General features: G+C 53.7%; 2 protein-coding genes across 2 annotated transcripts in view; one reads left to right on the plus strand and one right to left on the minus strand.

Annotated features, from left to right (window-relative positions):
• The first annotated feature begins 2575 nt into the window (after positions 1-2575).
• Ubald1 (UBA like domain containing 1) lies at positions 2576-7565 on the plus strand. Its single transcript, XM_051167594.1, has 3 exons — positions 2576-2959; positions 5950-6009; positions 6494-7565. The coding sequence occupies exons 1-3, from the start codon at positions 2840-2842 to the stop codon at positions 6842-6844; spliced, it is 531 nt and encodes a 176-aa protein (XP_051023551.1). The 5' UTR covers positions 2576-2839; the 3' UTR covers positions 6845-7565.
• Positions 7566-14862: 7297 nt separating this feature from the next.
• C25H16orf96 (chromosome 25 C16orf96 homolog) overlaps positions 14863-18712 on the minus strand; it is a 28295-nt gene continuing 24445 nt past the window's right edge. Inside the window, exons 12-15 of the mRNA XM_051168105.1 lie at positions 18154-18325; positions 17876-17969; positions 15994-16074; positions 14863-15272 (exon numbers count right to left, since the gene is read on the minus strand). Coding sequence (XP_051024062.1) covers positions 15094-15272; positions 15994-16074; positions 17876-17969; positions 18154-18325 — 526 coding nt within the window. The 3' untranslated portion in view covers positions 14863-15093. The remainder of the gene's footprint in view (positions 15273-15993; positions 16075-17875; positions 17970-18153; positions 18326-18712) is intronic.

The raw sequence follows: 18712 nt of genomic DNA on the forward strand, positions 1-18712 counted from the left end.
CTCATGTTATCTATGTTACATGGATCTTGTAGCGCACGCGCACGCACACACACGTTGCATTCCTTCCCTGATCATGGAGGGACATAGTCCTGAGCGCTCTGATATTCTCACTGAAATGGAGCCTGGACACAGGAAGTGTTTCACCATGTTGACACCTCACTAAACTTTATTCTTAAGAATTTAAATCCAGGTGCTTCAGAGCGCCTCCAGCAATATCCTGTGTTTGTCCAAACCCTGTGGAAAATAAGCTCCACTATCAACATTTTAAATGGTTAATTTTATTCAACAAATATTTATCTATCATGCAGCTACTATGTGCCAGGTGATGAGTCAGGTGATAGAGATCAAATGTCCGAACACAGAGCCTGCAGACCACCGAGGATGCAGCATGCCTCCATTAGCCTGGCAATGTGAACCGAGACGTTTCTCAACTTACCTGACCCTCAGGTAAGAGCAGGCGATGGAAATGCCCAACTCTGCTTCACACAGTCTTCTGGCCCAGTTCCCAGGTTACATCCCAGACTGCTAAAACATCCTAAGTCTATTCTCCAGCCAAGTGAACGGGGGATGACAACAATGGTTCTCCCTTCCCCGCCACCCCTGGGAAAAACAAGCTTGCTGGGGGACCTTCCCCTCTGTTCTGTCGGTGAAAGGCCTGCATGGAGTAGTTTTTGAGCTGAGCAAGCCACCGAGGTGACTAAAGTGTGTATGTGTGTGTGTGTTTCTACATTCCTGAACAAAAAAGGGTCCCCAACGCAATACTCAACTTCCTTTGCCAGAAAAAGACCCCTGGCCCACTGGATGCCCGCTCTTTTCTCTTGGCTCTAAATGTCGAAAGCATAAGGCTGGAATCCACGTCAAGCATGCCATTTTATAGTTATAAAATGGCCTGTTCCCTAGAATGGCCAACGCAGGATTTGGAAAGCAGTGCCTGCCAAATCTCGTACACTGAGTACCAGGGCTTTTGCTAGGCCCATCACAGTCATCCGTCCCACACAGTACAGCTAGGAGAGCTCCCACACAGGAGAGGAACTTGAGGAAACAGCAGTCCAAAAATGCCATCCAGGTCTGTCTGGCTACCAACCTGCCCACCTTCTTTCAGGCTCTGTTGCAGTCTCCATGGCAACAACGGAACCGGAGCTGCCTCTTGTGTGGTTTCCCGGTGCTGCCTTTGCCTACAATAATGCGCATGCATGGTAGTTCCTAGGGATAAGGCCATGTTCTCAGCAAGGGCAAAAATATTTTGCTACTGTTACTTTGCAAAGAATACTCCATTCTCCCCCCAAGGCAGCAAAGAGACTAAAATATCCTATTTCCTGTGGACACATGGGAAAGATGCCTAGCAAAGGGGCTCATCTGTCCCGCTGCTAACCATAATATAAACTTGGGAGCTCTCTCAGAGTCCCCCGAGTTTCCCTACTCCCTTTTTTCTCCCTGTACTGTCATAAGGGGACCTTTCAGTCCCTGCCCACTTGCCTCCCATCTTCTCCGGACACCCAATCGGAGAGCTCCCCAACTTCCCCCAGGCATCCACTGGGCCCCACAGCTTTACGGCCACAGCGGTCTTAGCGGAGAACAAGGGATGAGGTATATAAAAAATGTCTCCGCAGCCGGTATTTTGCTCCCAGGGCCTGCGCTCACATCCTTGGGGCGGGGGGCGGTGTCCGTGTTATGAATGCCGCATTTGTTCGTGGACATCTGACCTAACGCCCCCATCCCGCTTGGTTCTACTGTAGCAGGTGCCAGGGTGAGCAAAGAACCCCGACAACGTCACTCAGCCCTGGGAACAACGCCAGCCCCCTTTCCCCAGCCTCTGGGCGACTTCCCGCTTCCGCCCTGCCACTCTCCCACCCGCGACGTCAACCGGAAGCGGCATGTGCAGGGGTGTAAACACGGCCTGCAACACCCTACACCTCGACCCCGCCCCCACGCCACGTGACGCGCCCGCCCCCCACCCCCGCCGCCACCGCCTCATTGGGCGGCCAGCTTTGTTTACCTTATATGGCCAGGTCCTAACACCCCGTGGCGGCCCATTGGTACAGTCGCGGCCTCACTCAGGTGACGTCACCCCGACAGTAAGATGCAAATAAACCGGGGCACTCTGGGAATGGCAGTCTTGGCCGCTCTGTTACGCGCTCCGCGCGGTCCTGGTGCTCCCTGGCTGCGGCTGGGCGTTTTTCTTTTTCGCGTGGGAGAAAGTGGGAACCGAAGGGGAAGGGAGTCCAGTGCTGCAGAGGCCACTAGCCTGGTCAGTCTACCAGGGGCTTTTTTTTTTCTACACGCTTCTACTGCTCGACAGGCCTAGAGTCAGGCGAGGATGCCTTGCGAGCTACGGAAGGCTTCCCGGAGGTGGTGACTTAGAGCAGCGCCACGAAAGGCAGATGCTCTGCTTCACCGAGCGTTCTAAGTCTCAGGACTTTCGGAGTCTTCTTGCAGCCTAGGGCGGTGGAGTGGGCCAGAGCTTTCGGGGAGTCCCCTAAGAGTGCGTCTACTAACCCTGTGATGCTAAGCACAGCCGGCTGCAGGACCTCCGGGGCCCCGTGACGCGGCAAACTTGTGCCGCACTCCCCCCCCCCCCAACTTCACATTACAACCTGGGGCTGGGATTGCGCGCCCCCACTGAGATCCGCTAGGAAGAGAGCGTCCGTGCGCCTCCTCGGTCCGTTCGGCGGGGGCGTCGCGGACTACACATCCCAGCATGCTCCGCCGGCCGCGGGGCAGTGAGGCGCGGTGAGTCAGAGCGCACAGTAAATATTTGTATTAGCCGGGGCCGGCTCGCTAATGGTGGACGCGTGAGGCGAGCGCGCAGGGAGGCCAAAGCGGGCTGCGCGGCGGCGCCATGTCCGTGAACATGGACGAGCTCAAACACCAGGTCATGATCAACCAGTTCGTGCTGACGGCGGGCTGTGCGGCCGACCAAGCGAAGCAACTGCTGCAAGCGGCCCACTGGCAGTTCGAGGTGCGTACGAGGACGGGCTCGGGCGGCGTGGACATGTGCCGGGCTGTGGGCTGCAGGCTTCACCGACGGCCAGGCCCGAGCCCCGGAAACGAGGCTGCCCCGGGGACCCCGCGATCAGGACAGGGAAGCCCTCCTCCCCCACCCTTTAGTCCCGGTAACGGCTGAGGGCGAAACAGACGGCCGCCTGTAGGACGTCCAGGGCCGTGCCGGAGGCTAAGTCGCTCCAAGCGAACGGTCCCGGGGTCGGTGTGCCTGGTGGGCGGCTTGCGGCGTGTGCGCACACGTACCTGTGCATTTGTATTTACGCACGCACGGCTCTTGGGCGTCAGCAAGGCTCATCGAAGGTTGTGGGCATGTGAGCGCATGTACGGACTCGCAGTCCGGCCCGAATGCGTGTCTGATACCCTTGTGTCGTGTTTGGTGTGTGAACAGTGTGTACATAGGTGGAGGTTTGTGGATAGGATGGTGGCCATGCTGGTTATGGTGCGGTGTGTGTACACATACAGCATGGAGTGTATGGGTAGTGTGCAGGATCCTCAGACTAAATCAGGAGGATGTGTCTGTCTATGTGTTGGCCCACTCCAATGGTGTGGCCGGGGTGGGATCCCTATGAAGGCCTGGGTGTCCTCGGGCCTGCCAGAAGATCCTATACCTTGGGATGGTGTGCTGTATACGGCTCACTAATTTTAGGGCATTCTAGACAGGAGCTGGGAATGCCAGTCTGGCTCCCACCTACGCCCAGGTTTCTCTTGACCTGTAAAATAGTGAGCCCAGTCTTTTGTGTTCCTCAGATGCCTCTTATTCTCTAACTTAAAACCCCAGATTCACTCCTTGTGGGCATCTAGAGATGAGTCCAGAGGACTTGGAGCCGTGTCCCTCACAGATGAGATCACGGCCAGAGCCAGTCTAGTAGTCTGTGCCCAGTTGAAGACCCCAAGCTCCCAACCTGGGAAGATCGTAGCCTTTCCAGCTCTGTACATTAAGCCTTTGCTCTGCTTACCCCCTTCCTACCAGACTTTCAGGCCCAAGTCCCTAAGCAGGAAAGGGGAGGCTTCACTGTCTGGCCTCAGCCTCCACATCCCTGTTGGTCTCTAAGGCCTTGAATGGTCTGCCCTCTATCCCCTCCCCCTGCAGCCCCACCCCAGGGAAGTGCTCCACTCCTCAACTCTGCAGCAATCTTAATCTGCCCTGTTCTCTGGGGCTGGACGTGGTAAAACTTGTAAAACCACATTCATGGCAGTTGCTGGAGCCCAGTGGCTGTGCTTGCAGGGCCTAGCCTACGGCTGGGCAGGCCATGTCCCATGGGAAATGAGCTGTGTGGAGGACTCTCAGTCCATTTATCAGTGTGGGACAGGCTGTAGGGAGTGGACTAAAATATATGGCCACGAAAGTTAGGGGAAACTGTCCCCGTGAAGAGCAGAGACTTCCTGCAGCCTTGGAAACGGGCTCTGACTGACACAGGGTAGACTCTGTTCTCAGCTTGCAGAGCCTAGGGGTCACCATACATAAGATGAAGAACAGGCTGTGAACTCCCCTTGGCCTGAGGCATCTGCCTAGGAGTGAGGGGTTCCTCATGGTTACCCTCCTCCCCACCTCCTGGTTGGCAGAATGCTCCAGGCAGTGTTTCTGGGTCACATTCTCAGATTCAGGTGCTAATGGGAGCAGAGGCTGGGGGGGTGGCACCTCTGTGTAGCTGGGCAGATATTTTTCATTGGAGAACTTAGTGGCCTTTAGAGGACAGTTGTCATGTTGGGGTCTCCCCTGCCTGGGGTTCTTGAGTGACACCAGGTTTATCCCAGGTCCAGCACCACTGGTGCAGGGTATATCCAACAGGAAAGTCCCAGATTTGAATATATCTGAAGACAAATAAAGAGCAAGCCCTGGGAGTCAGGTTGGGGTTTTGCTATGTTGGGGAGGCAGGGGCTTGGAGTCCTGCTGCCTCTAGGCTGGATTACCCGGCTGAAGAGTAATAATGCTGCAAGGCTGGCTCCTCAGGACCCCTCACCCAGCACAAGCATCCAGTTTCCTCTTTTCTTAAAGGGGGCCAAGGCAGGACATGGTCAGTACAAACATCATCCCTTAAATTCCCTGAGGCCACTTTAGAGCTCCCTCCCCTTGTGACACACGGCTCATGTCAGATCCTTTTTCACCACGTTCTGGCTAGTCCTGAGAGTTAGTCCAGGGTTCTGATCTTGTTCCCACCTCATGCTAGCCAAGAGTCTTAAGGAAGTTACTTCATCCTCAGTTTTCCTGTCTGTAAAATTGATGACACCCACTGGGCGGTGGTGGCACAGGCCTTTAATCCTAGCACTTGGGAGGCAGAGGCAGGCAGATTGCTGTGAGTTCGAGGCCAGCCTGGTCTACAAAAGAAGTCCAGGACAGCCAAGACTACACAGAGAAACCCTGTCTCAAAAAATAAAAAAAAATTGATGACACTCATTCTAGCTTCTAGGGTTCCTGAGGCGCCCCTGTTTCGATAAGAGCCCTACTTGGAGAGGCTCTAGCTTGGAACCAGCTAACAACAGGTGGCTACGGAATTGTCGCATAAACTATCATGGGAGCAGGCTTCAGCTGCTGGGTCACACTTGCTCCACGTTAGGGGCATCCCTCCAGAGAGGGCAGTTTTGCAAAGAAGCACATTTTCACCCTAGGCTGAGACTCACTCCTTGTATCTCCCTGGCTCACATACGAGGATATGGAGGCTCAGGGAGTATGGGGATTTGCCACCCATTGAGGTGACAGAGCCAGGCCATGATAAAGCCAGAAAAGCTACGACGACAGTGCCATGGGTTGGAGGCAGGGGCTGGGTAAGCCACAGGTACCTGGCTGGTGGCGAACAATGCTGTCACGGTCTTCACTACCCATCCAGCCTGCTGTGAGTTCCACAGCACCTCGTTGGATGGTGGTCACAGACACTGCAAGACCTCAGCTCACTGTCCCACTGTGATGGACAGGTCTTGGAGGGTAAGCACAACCTTTTCTCCCTGCAGACAGCCCTCAGCGCCTTTTTCCAGGAGACCAACATCCCCTACAGTCACCACCACCAGATGGTAAGTGTCCCCTGGAGACCCAAAAATGAAAACACTGGTGGCTCCCAGTCTGGGCAAGGGGAGGCTGAACTTCTTGGCTACACCTAGTGAGGTGGTGCGCTGTGGGTAGGGGGAATCCTTGCATGAGGTAGGTCTGTCGGCAGGGGTGTGGGCAATCTGGGCCCTGTGGAACCTGGAGAACACTGGCCCTTGGAGCTCACCTCCCGCCAGGCAGTCAGCCAAGGCTGCCATGCTGACCACAGGCTAGGAAGCCTCACACCCAAGGCAGCAGGCATTGTGCCAGTGGTATGGTCTCCATGAAGCCAGACCAACCCATCTTGATGCCTTTGCCTGTGAGCTGTTCCCTGGGTGATGGCCTACTGGAGCCAGATGCAGCCCAGGTGACTCCCAATAACTTCTGGGCATGTGCCTCCTTTTTAGAGGCAGCAAAGGCCCTAACAAAAACGGGTGCTCAGTCTTCCATGTGTCCTTTCTTCCCCCACAGATGTGCACTCCCGCCAATACCCCTGCCACGCCCCCCAACTTCCCTGATGCCCTCACCATGTTCTCCCGTCTCAAGGCCTCCGAAAGCTTTCACGGTGGAGGCAGCAGCGGCAGCCCAATGGCCACGTCGGCCACATCACCCCCACCGCACTTCCCCCATGCCACTGGCAGCTTCACAACACCCAGCTGGCCAACTGCAGCCTCGCCCCCAGGAGGCCCACAGCACCACCAGCCGCAGCCGCCACTGTGGACTCCGGCACCCCCTTCCCCAGCTTCAGACTGGCCTCCTCTGGCCCCCCAACAGGCCACCTCAGAACCAAGAGCCCACCCTGCCATGGAGGCAGAGAGATAAGGGAGGCCCCTCCCCCCTCCCGGAGGCCAGAACCCCGTGGGGTGGGGGAGAGGATGTCTCCGTGGGCCCCTTCACCCCTCCTCTGTCTGCACCCCTATATCCCAGAGCCCTGGAGGGGAGAGACTGGACTCTAGCCAGGCAGTCATGTGCCAGCGTGCACAGCTGCACGCACGCAAATTCACAGCACAGGCACCCCCAGCTCGCATGGATTTGACTAAAGTGGCTTGGGTGCCTGGTGGGCAGCACCTTGGAGACCACCCAACCGAAGACTCGCCTGCTTGGCTGCACCACCTGGAGTGTTTCAGAAAATCACTTGGTGGCAGAGGCATGGCTGACTCCTGTCTTGGGGCCAGTAGGCCTAGATCCCCACCCTTGGGAATGCAGAGCCTTCTCCGCATGTGTGCGTGTAGCTGTGTCTATGTAATTATATGTATGTCGCTCTTCAAAAGCAACCGCGTTTATGGGGCACCTGGACTTTGCATGTTAGAGTGAGCCCCAAGCCCCTTGGCCCACCACCCTGCCTTCTGAAAGGCCCTGCCTCACTCCACTTTTCTGCCAGCATTGCTGTTTCCTGCAAAGGATTATGGGAAACTCCAGGACTCTTCTACCCAGCCCCAGCCCCTGCCTGCTGGGGTTCCCTGCATGCCTCTTCCCCAGAGCCCAGGGGTACCTGGTCCCCATTTACTACCCCCTTTTAACAAAAGAGAAGAATTCCAAACCACCAGGTTCTGTGGTCTTGCCTCGTATATCCTGGGTGTTGCTGGCTGGCTCTGGAAGGGGGTGCTAAGCTGAATAAGCCACTGCACTCTCTCCTAGCTCCATACTCCTGTCTCTTGCTGTCTGTCTACATGGTCTGAAATCATCTTACCTACCAGAGGCTATCCCTGCTAAGTTTCCTGGCCTTTGTTCCCAGGATCTCACCTCTTATTTAACCCCTTTCCTGATGAGATGGGTGGGTCTTCGCCCTGATTGAATAGGGCTTTTACCTGTCTGCTTGGGCTTCACATGGGTCTTCTTGGACCTTTAGCCCAGCCTCCTAATGGGGCTCCCATACCAACCAGGATGTCTATCAGGAGGGGGAGGATGAGGCGGGAAGGGAAGGAAGGAGTCTTATTTTACACCTTTCTCAATTCAGGGGTGGTAGGAAACTGTTGGGGGGAGGGCTCTGATCTGAGGACCACCCACCATGTAGTGTGGCCATCTGGGCCACATGATGTAGTGAGTGGTCCAGTGGTAAATGGGTTAAATGCCTGGCAGTCCCTGGGTGGCCGGGGTGGACCATATCCATCCTACTTGATACAGTGTTTTACAGAAAAGTGGAAAACAGCACCAGCCTAGAGCTTGTTCCCTACATGGCTCAGTGCTCAGCCCATGGCCAAGTCAGAATCTAACAGGAGCCCTGCTACAGAATACACAATGAAAGCTATTTACCACTTCCCCTGGTGGTGTCCTGGACAGTCCTGGACTCGCTCTGTAGACCAGGCTGACCTCAAACCCAGAGATCCGCCTGCCTCTGCGTCCCAAGTGCTGGGATTAACGGTGTGTGCCACCACTGCCAGGCTGACACTTAAATTTTAAGAAGTACCCTATAAAATACCTAACATCCTGGAACTGAGGCTGTCCTCAAGCCTAGCTGTTTGAAGAGGCTGTGCAAATCAGGAGATGGGCTTGGGGGTCTCAAGTGGTTACACACATTAAGGTAGAAGGGACTTTTTAGGCTCAGCACAGCTAACATCTAGACGGCGAGTGTCCCTACAATGAGGGCTATCCTATATACAGTGCAGCGCCCAGCGTTCTAGAAGCCCACCCACTGGATCAAAACCTGCAGACACTGCTGACATTCCTCCTGGAGACGGCCATTGCTAGTCACTTGGTGTACATGCCTAGCTGCCCAGCCTAAACAGACCCCAGGTTTCCAGCCTGTCTCCGTCAGTGTGGAGTAGCAGCAGGCAGACAGCAGTGATCCCTTTCCTACCGTAACAGCCATTCCGTTTACACTTGGAAAAGGTGAGCTTTTCCAGTGTGCCAATTATACTTAAAAGGTGTTACTAAAAATACACAGTCCTACTGCCTGGTGGTTCTGATGCAGCAGCTGAGCACACAGCCGACAGGCTCCTGGTCTCCAGACTGGTAGAAAGATGAGAGTATGTTGACTGCTTGAATTTTTGTTTGTTTTGAAGCAGGGTCTTACTGTGTGGTTCAGGCTAGCCTTGAACTGAACAGACCTCCTAAATGCTGGAGTTACAGGGCTGAGTCATTTTACTCATTTTTAAGTGCTTGTCAAACACCCTAGATCGCAGCCTCTCTGGACCTGCACAGGGTGAGGGTCCTAGTCTGATACCTGGGTTTGTAGGATGCTGGAGCTCTCCCGCAGGTGGTACCCTGGAACACAGCTGGAGCTGGGGCCTAGGAACTCATTTCCCAGTGGAAACACAAGCCCCGCCAACCGTACTTCTAGCACTGGTCCCTGTCAGGACTAACTTGGGAGAGCCAGGTGTGGCTGGTGATACTGTAACACAAACCCTGGACCCTCCATAGCTTAGCCCACACCCGGAAGCCGAGAAGCAGAAAGATCAACAATGATCTGTGTTCAGGGGTTGGCTAAAGAGCAAAGGAGCGAAGTTCAGAACAAACCTAGTTGTAAGCCATCCTTGGCAGTGCCTCATCGCAAGCAGCCTGAGCAACAACGGAAACTAGCCCGTGGGCTCGTGATGGGGCAGAGTCAGAAGAGTGCTTGCCTAGCCCACAGGAGGCCCTGGCTGTGATCCCTAGCACTGCATGAGCTGGTCAGGCATGAGAACACACCTGTCACCTCCCAGCTCCAGAGTGTGGAAGCTGGAGGTTCAGAAGTTCTAGGTCATCCTCAGCTATATTTGGAGCTGAAAGTAAGCCTGGGATGCAGGAGACCCTGTCTCAGAATAACAGCAAAAACCAGCCTGTTAGAGCCCAAATGACTGGTATCTGTGATTTTCACAACTCCACTCTTTAAAAAGGCCATTTGCGTCCATGAGGTTGTTTTAAAGAATGTGTTTCAAGCTATGTGTCAGATTCCCAGAGAATATTGTAACATACAGGAATAAGGAAAAACCTGGCTTTGACAGTCGGTGGCTGTGCCCTTCCTATGACTGCGGAGGAGGGCAGTTACCACAGGCCTTATGAGCCTTCAGACATACTCACACTGTTGCCTGTTTTGCTAACTATGTCAGCATTTTAAGGTCAAGAGGTTTAACGTAAAAAGCCTTACTTCTGACTTGTCTTGGAAAACTGGAATATGTGACCCAAATTACCTCAAGGCTACACACAAGTGGCGGGAGTGGCTGTCACACTAGGGACACAGCCTGGCCCACTTCTGCCAGGTTCGTCCTCTCCATTTCGTTGTCTACAATAGGTAGCTCTGAAAACCATTTCCAGCTACTGTCTTGAGATCAGCCAGCCCCTGACACGGACCTTGCTTTTCACTCAGCAATTGCAGAGTCAAAGCACAGATAGGCAGAGGGCACTGCTGGCGAACAGAGTCTGAGCTGCCAGGGCTCCTTCCAACAGAGAGAAAAACTTGTTCTTTGAGAGTCTTAGATGTGGGGCCACACCTTGGGCTGCTCAGCATCCCCAGGGTCTGCCCAGTGGCCCAGCCAAGGTTCTTTGAGCATACACCATGACCCACCCAGAGAACCACACTGTCCCCAATGCTGGCTATTGTCCTAACAGTCTCTAAGGGGCTTTTCACAGCAGTCTCTGCCCAGCAGAGGACAGATGAATCCTTTGACTGGGGTCTTCTGATGTGGGGAGGCCTCCTGGGTTGGGAAATAGGAAGATCTTTAGATAGAATGCCATTTCCAGTTCCTGTGTTTGGAAAGGTCTCAGTTTGTGGCTACTGCATATGTTTAGGCACAGTATGTACCCCAAATGAGCCTTAAAAATGGTTCTTTAGAGGGGTAGGAGGTGCTGAGTCCTCTTGAGATGGACAAGGGTGGAGCTGGCTCAGGATGGCAAAGCCGTATCTCTGACTACATGCAAAGTGCTGGGGACCAGTGGCAAAAGTCCTGCTCTGCTCACCTGACCAGTTACTGTAACTTCTGCTATAGTCATTCTGTGTGGATTCTGGTAAAGCAAGGTAGGTGAGAAGAGGGAAACTACTCTGGCAATGTGATTTGGGACTCAATGCCTAGAGCTAGCCAACATGGTATGTTAGGGGTCAGCACATGGAATCTGTGTCTAGCACAGGAGCTTCTACCTTGCAGCTTTTTTTTTTTTTTTTTTTTTTTTTTTTTTTTGAGATAGGGTTACTCTGTGTGACTTTGGCTGTCCTGGACTCACTTTGTAGACCAGGCTGGCCTCGAACTCACTGAGATCCGCCTGCCTCTGCCTCCCAAGTGCTGGGATTAAAGGCATGCACCACCACACAGCTCTTAACTTAGCCTTAAGCACTCGTGGTGGCTCTTCTCAAGGCAGACATTTGTCAGTAACTTACACCTTAGGTTAATGGATTTGTGGTCTTAGACATGGAGGAAATTCGTGACTGTCCACTCAGCACCGTGGAGCTGGGCTTCGTGGTGTAGGGTGGTCACTGAGTGACGTCTGCCTTGCTTTAGCAGCACATCCAGGTGGATCCCATGCCCTGCAAAGATACCCCTTTCTGTGCTGGCTGCCCATGTGCAGCTCCGCTCCCTGCCTCGCACTGTCCCAGTTCACCTCTTTGTTCTTTATTTTCTTTACATGTGGCAGAGTGTTTTTGACTGGGTGTGTATGTGCACCACACGCATGCCTGAGGCCAGATCAATTCCTCTGGAATTGCAGATGGGTGTGAACCCCGTGGATACTGGGAACCACACCTGAGTCCTCTGGAACAGCCAGTGCCCTTCCCCCTCTCCCCCCAGACAAAGTTTCTCTATGTTATCTTGGCTGTCCTGGACTCGCTTTGTAGACCAAGCTGGCCTTGAACTCACAGTGATCTGCCTGCCTCTGCCTCCTGAGTGCTGAGATTAAAGGCCTGAGCCATCATGCCGGCCTGGCTCAATAGTCAGTGCTCTTAACCACTGAGCCAATTCTCCAGTCCCTTGTATTTTTAGACAGGGTCTTAGGTAGCCCAGGCTGGCCTTGAACTTTATGTAGCTGAGGATGACCTTGATCTTCTAATACTGCAGCCTCTACTTGCCACGTGCTAGCATTACAGGTGTGCACAGCCATCCTGGCTCCCAGCCTCCAACCTGCAGGTCTTGCACTCTTGGGCAGGCCTGTCTTTGAAGTTGAGTTCCCAACAACTTGTTCCAGAGTCGAAGGATGGAGATTGGCCTGCAGGAGTGGGGGCTTGTCCCCTCCCTGGGCTGAGGGACCAGCTCAAGTGCTGCCCATTGAGGTTCTCAACCCTGCAGAGGAGCCTCAGAAGGGCATGGTGAAGTGACCAGTTGGGGACTTAGATAGGAGTTTGTGAGGAGGGCAGTGCCCTCTTTGAGGACCAGGGGAAGCTCGTGGAGGTCCACATGCCAGGGACACGTGCACAGGCACAGCCTGGACCCCACTTCCCCAGCAACATGCAGTGGAGGAGAGGTCGTACAGCACCAAGTAGCTACAGGGCTGTGTGACCCTAAGCCTGTGGAGCCCCATGGTCTACAGGGTAGAAGCAGCTCAGGGAATGTGGTCGCTGTGGTGGTGAACAGATTGCAAGTCTCTGCAAATCGTGTTACAGATGGGGCACTGGGAGGCTGACCTCAGTGGCCAAAGGAGGGGCCATCAAGGCCCACTCATGTGGAAAGAGAGCAAGGCCACTGGATATAGGCAGCTCCAGGCAGGGCAACCCCCTTCTCTAAAATCCAAAAGGAGTAAGTTGTTTTTTTTTTTATCGTATGTGCATTGGTGTTTTGCCTGCATGTGTGTCTGTGTGAGGGTGCCAGATCTTGGAGTTACAGACAGTTGTGAGTGCCATGTGGGTGCTGGGAATTGAACCTGGGTCCTTCAGAAGAGCAGTCAGTGCTCTTAACCACTGAGCCATCTCTCCAGCCCCAGGAATAAGATTTTATTCTGGCCAGAAAATGCCAAAAAATACCTGTGGTATGGGGGTAGGGAACCCAGGGAGGCATAGATAAATTAGTCACCTGGGTTGGGACTGGCCTGGCCTCCTTTGGACACCTTTGCAAAAAGAAAAGGTGAGTTGGCTGGGGCTGGCCTCGGGCAATATGCTGATATTGACAAGAGGCCAGAGAGAACATTGGAAACAGACAAGCATACATTGCCCCACACACTGATGGCCTCCCAAGCCAAGCATTTATTTCCTCCCTGCCAAGGTCCCCCGGCCCCCAGCTCTCTTGGGAAGTGCCTTCCACCCACCACCACCACCCAAGCTTCCCACTCAGCCAGAACCGTCTGCGGTGGAGCAGCAGCCATGCCTGGTACATGTGCTCAGCAAAGTTGTGCCTGTGAAATAGGGTGGAACTCTCAGCAGGAGAAAAGGGAGAGGAGTGGAGACAAAAGAACAACATGAGGGAGAGAAATGTCCCTGGAAGGAATAGCCCAGCTTGAGCACCCAGAGGAGCTGGCTGCATTTGCACCTCCACTTCATGCCCCAAAGCTAGTCACTAATCGCCACAGGGAAATGGGACTTCAGGTGCATTCCACCAAGTGCGTGGGATGTGAACCTGCTAGGCCTGGGTAGGTCCCCAGCCTTGGAGGGTACCCACAGTGCCACACCACTCTTCCTGTGGGTTAGTTAACACATAAACGATGGGGCCGGGCAGTGGTGGCGCACGCCTTTAATCCCAGCACTCGGGAGGCCGAGGCAGACAGCCTGGTCTACAGAGTGAGTTCTAGGATAGTCAAGGTTACACAGGGAAACCCTGTCTGGGGGGGGGGGGAGGTCACGGGGACTGAAGACGTGGTTCAGTTGCTATAGCGCCTGTCAAACATTCCAAAGTCCTTGGTTTGATTCCCCTGCTGCAGAAATTTGGTACAGCAGCACACCCACAACATTTGGGTGGTAGACACTGAATTATCACCAGGTCAAGGTCATTCTCAGCTACAGAGTGAGTTCAAAGCTCGCCTAAGATACATGAAACTCCATCTCAGAAATAAGTAGAGCCAAAGAAATACCTTAACAAGTAACAGTGCTTGCTGTGTAGGTATGAGGAACTGAGCTCAAATACCTAGAACCCATGTAAGAAGGTGGGTGTGGTCTTGTACACGCCTGTAACCCCAGTACTGTAGCCTCAGTACATGCACAGGGCATGCGCATTCCTCTGTGTGTGTATGTGTGTGTGCGCACTCGAGCACGCCATACACACAAGTTTACATTACAGCATAGTACACAGACAAACAGTTCAATTCATAATAATGGTCACTGGTAGAAATGATCACAGGAAATAAAAATAATTCACAGAGAATTTGCTTCCCATGGGAAAGTTAATGGCTCTAAGGAAAACTCAAGGAGGAAGACGCTAATCTTGATGATATATTAAGCAAAATGCCAAGGAAAGGGATTTTTGTTTTTGATGTATTCCAGGCTATCTGTGAACTCACTATGTAGCTGAGGGTGCTCTTGGCCTTTACCACTGACGTGCTGGTATTGCCAGTGTGTGCCACCATACTAGCCTCTATGGTGCCAGGGGGCTCAAACTCAGGATTTACATGCTAGGCCAGCACTCTGCCAACCCAAAGGAGACTGTTTTAGAACTGCTTTGTGCTATTGGGGAAATCGCTTAAGAAATTCAGTTGGAGCCGGGCGTGGTGGCGCACGCCTTTAATTCCAGCACTCGGGAGGCAGAGGCAGGCGGATCGCTGTGAGTTCGAGGCCAGCCTGGTCTACAAAGTGAGTCCAGGATGGCCAAGGCTACACAGAGAAACCCTGTTAAAAAAAAAAAAAAAAGAAATTCAGTTGGGCCTGGTGTGGTGGTGCACGCCTTTAATCCCAGGACTCGGAGGCAGATGGATTGCTGTGAGTTCAAGGCCAGCCTGGTCTCCAAAGTGAGTCTAGGACAACCAAGGCCACACCGAGAAACCCTGTCTCTAAAAACCAAAAGAAGAGAGAGAGAGAGAGAGAAAAGAAATTCAGTTGGCTCTGTGAAAAACCTCACTCAGAAGCTATGTTATCCATGAAAACATTGGCTAGAAAGGACTGTGTGGTTTGTATTTTAGATACACAGTTAAAACACCGAGTCAACATGCATCCTCTGTATCTAGGATCCCTGCACCCTTTCCTGGATCTGTTCCAGGTTTCTTAGAGTGAAGGGGACCCCATGGTAGTTGGCTCACAAGCTTGGGTCTCACGGGTTGGTGTGCTCCTGCCGCAGAGATTTCAAGTGCTTGTTAGATCCAGGGCCCTCTTGGGTATCCCTTGAGACTGGAATCAGTGGCGGTAGCTGTGGTACCAGTGGCAGGGATGGCGGCTGAGCCAAAGTTGTGGCAGAATGTAAAGAGCTGATGCTGGTACGGGGACCCAAGGCTGGAGATGAAGCAGGAGAAACCCACGTTGTGTTCCAACATTTCTTGAAGCTTCTGGCCTGATGGAGTCCGCCCCATCCAGTCCCCTGTCCCCTCACCCCCACCTCCCAGGAACAGAAGCTGGAGACTGGAGGTACATTGTGAGCCACAGCAGAGATGGCCACTGCACCTCTCTGGTCCTAGTCCTGAGCACTTTCTCAAGGGTGACTGAAACATGTAACTCATGGGTGGTAGAGTAGAGTGGTGCCCCTGGGGTAGGGGCTTAGAGTCTGGGCTCAGGCATCTTGGCTGAGCCTCAACTACCCCGTCTCTGACAAGGAAAACAGCACATGCTGCTGAACCAGGACAAGAACCAGAAGACAGACAGCAGGAGGTGCTCTGTGAGTGAACTTAATGGCGCCTCTAGCGGGCCAGAGATATGAATGAGGGAAGCTCAAGGGCTCAGTCCTCTCAGATTGGCTCCTGGCCACCTCTGCAGCCAGGGAAACCTCTGTGGAACAGGCACAAGCCATGAAACTCCCTCGAAAGGGAACACAGAAGCCTAAAGCAGCTGGAGGCCCTGACGCCTTTTTTCCTGGCAGGAGAGAAGGTGCCTGCCAGGAAGTGACCTGAGCAGGCAAAAGGGGAAAGATGAGTAAGGCGGGGTTAGAGGTGAGGGAAATAGGGAAGGGCCAGGAGAAACTGGCAAGTCTGCCAGAACCGTAGGCGGGTCAGGTACTCACGAGGGTAGCCCGGAGCAAGTGAGGATCCCGCGTGCACACGGTCATTCATGTTTTGAACTGCAGGACATGACACCTTCACGGCTGAGGAGAAAAGATCTGAATAGCTGGGGGCCCATCTAGTGCTCTGGCTTCTACACCAGGCCAGACTTTTCACTCTGGTGAGATCCAAGCAAGGTAAAACTGCTGAGCTTGTCTCAATTCAAACTCTGATTTATTAGGCCACCCACTGAGAGAAAAGCCCCTCCCTCAACCCCTGTAGACAGTGATGGGGATGGGATTAAGGGCCTCCTTAAGGGTCTCCCTACTGGTCCAGTCTCCTGAGACTGCTTCACAGCAAGGAGACCTCCCTTGTTTGTGAAAGGCCTCACCTGGTTGCTATGGGCAAGGATTCTGGAGGGCCTGGCACAGAGGTAGGGCTCATCAAACATTAGCTGGCCTACTTCAGTTATCCCTGAGGCCCCACCCATCTCATCTGCAATGTGCTTGCTGAGCAGTCACTTCCTGCCTGGGCAGAGGGCATGGGAGATGCTATTCTACTCCCTTGGAAATAGTTTGGGACCTGTGAGTGAACTGCATGGTGAACTCCTAAAAGGTGTGTTTCGTGGAACGTATGGAAGTGACCTTATTGCTACAAAAAGATCTTTGCAGGTGTAATTTCAGGTCTTGAACTAGGATGACCCTAGGCTACAAAAGCCCGAAGTCCAGTGACAAGTGTCCTCGCAAGAGTCAGAAGGGAAGGAACTGAAAAGGGGAAGAGGAGGCAGCAGCTGTGGCAGCTGGACTGTTCTGGTCCCTGTCAAGAGGCTCCAGCTGGGTGGTGGTGGCACACGCCTTTAATCCCAGCACTCGGGAGGCAGGGGCAGGTGGATCGCTGTGAATTCAAGGCCAGCCTGGTCTACAAAGTGAGTCCAGGACAGCCAAGGCTACACAGGGAAACTCTATCTCAAAAAACAAAACAAAACAAAAAAAGAGGCTCCAGCAGCCACAGGAGCTGGCAGGGACAGGGAGAGACTCTGGGCAGCAGCTCTGAGGAGAGCACAGCCTACACTGTGATTTAGGACTTCAACCCTCAGATCTGGGGAAGCGGTCCTGTGGCTTTGGCGCCCTGGGGTGTGGTGGGTCACTCTGGCAGCTGCTGTGGGGCGTGTCCTCTCTCTAGCACATCATTAAGAACCAATCTTCTTGTCTGCATGTCTGGACTCAGTACTCTGGTCCTCAGGCAGCCCATGGGAGTCCTATGGGTAGAAGCCCTCCGGATCCTGCATCACACTTGGTGTAAGTGCTGCTTTAGACAGATCCTCCCCAGAGGAAATCATCCCAGGGGGTGTTCAGAGAAGCTCTGTCTTTTAATTATTGTATTACACACCCACTGGAGAAATCAAGAATCTTGGGGTTAGGCTGGCCTCGGACTCAGACCTACCTGCGTCTGCTGGGATTAAAGGTGTGTGCCACGATTTTAATCCCCACATTCATAAAGTACAGGCAGGCTGATCTCTGGGAGTTTGAGGCCAGCCTGGTCTACAGAGTGAGTTTCAGGACAGCTAGGGCTACACAGAGAAACCCTATCTTGAAAACAAACAAACAAAAGAAAAAGGAGTATGCAACATGTCTGGCTCAGGTTAGTTACCTCTGTCACCAGGGATTCTTGCCTTCTGTTACATGCTTACAGGCTACACCCACCTGCCCAGTGGCCCACAGGGGGCCGTTCATCACTTTTGCTTCTCGCTCTTGCCTGGTGCCTGGTACATAATGGGAACTGTACTTGTGCAAGTAACTGAGGGCTTGTCAACCAGGGCCAGCACCAGGCCTCAGTCCACCTGCGCGCCTACCCCCTTGTTCTGGCCAGCAGAGCTAGATCCCAGCAAACACCGGTGCTCCTCACCTGCCAGGTCCTTCTCCCCAGTCCGAGTCCCAAACTGGCTGTTCATTCGGCCTTTGTATAGGACCCCGTCCACTCCCAGGATGTCCACCTCCGCCTGTAAGATGACCCAAGTTCCGAGTCAAGGTCTCCACTGTCATCCCTTTCTCTTGATACACACAGATGCCCACAGCCAGAACACAGCCTGCTCAAGGTGCCCACAGCTCAGGGCCTCATCCCACACCTGGGGCTGGGTATGCTGGTTTCCAGCTTCTGTGGGTGGAAGGCACAGCCAGACTCACAGTGTCATAGTCCACCGTCTCAGGCCCCCCATAAGGGTAGACTGTTGATAGTTCGTGTGACTTGTGCTTGAAGGTGGTCTCATTTCGAGGCCCATCACCCCAGTCGTTCTGTAAGCCCAGACCCTGCTCATGGACTCCAAAGTTCTGGAAATGCAGCTGCTGCTGCTGTTCCCTGGACAGGGCAGAAGGTCAACAGCCACATGGGGACCCCTCTATCACAGAGGAGCCCAACACAGGCCCCAAGGCTCTGGACAGTATCAAGGAAGGTGGCCAGTACAGCAGGCAGGCCTGGATCGTGGTGAGCAAACACAGACACAAAGGGTTCTGGGGGGCGGGGGGGATAATCCATTCTCCCGTCCCTGAACCAACCACACCTGGGGCCCTCTTCTGGCCTTGCCAGGCACACGCTCTTACCATGGGCTCCAGCGGTCAGGCACAGACTAGGTGAGCCAGCATAGGCTGTTCATCCTTCCTATGGTGGCGGCTAGCACTCAGTTGTTCATTCCCCCCACCATAATAGCCTCACTCAAGACCAGAAGATCACACGGGCTGGGCCCTG

This window comes from Acomys russatus, chromosome 25 (genome assembly GCF_903995435.1).
Source record: "Acomys russatus chromosome 25, mAcoRus1.1, whole genome shotgun sequence".
NCBI classification, from domain to species: domain Eukaryota; kingdom Metazoa; phylum Chordata; class Mammalia; order Rodentia; family Muridae; genus Acomys; species Acomys russatus.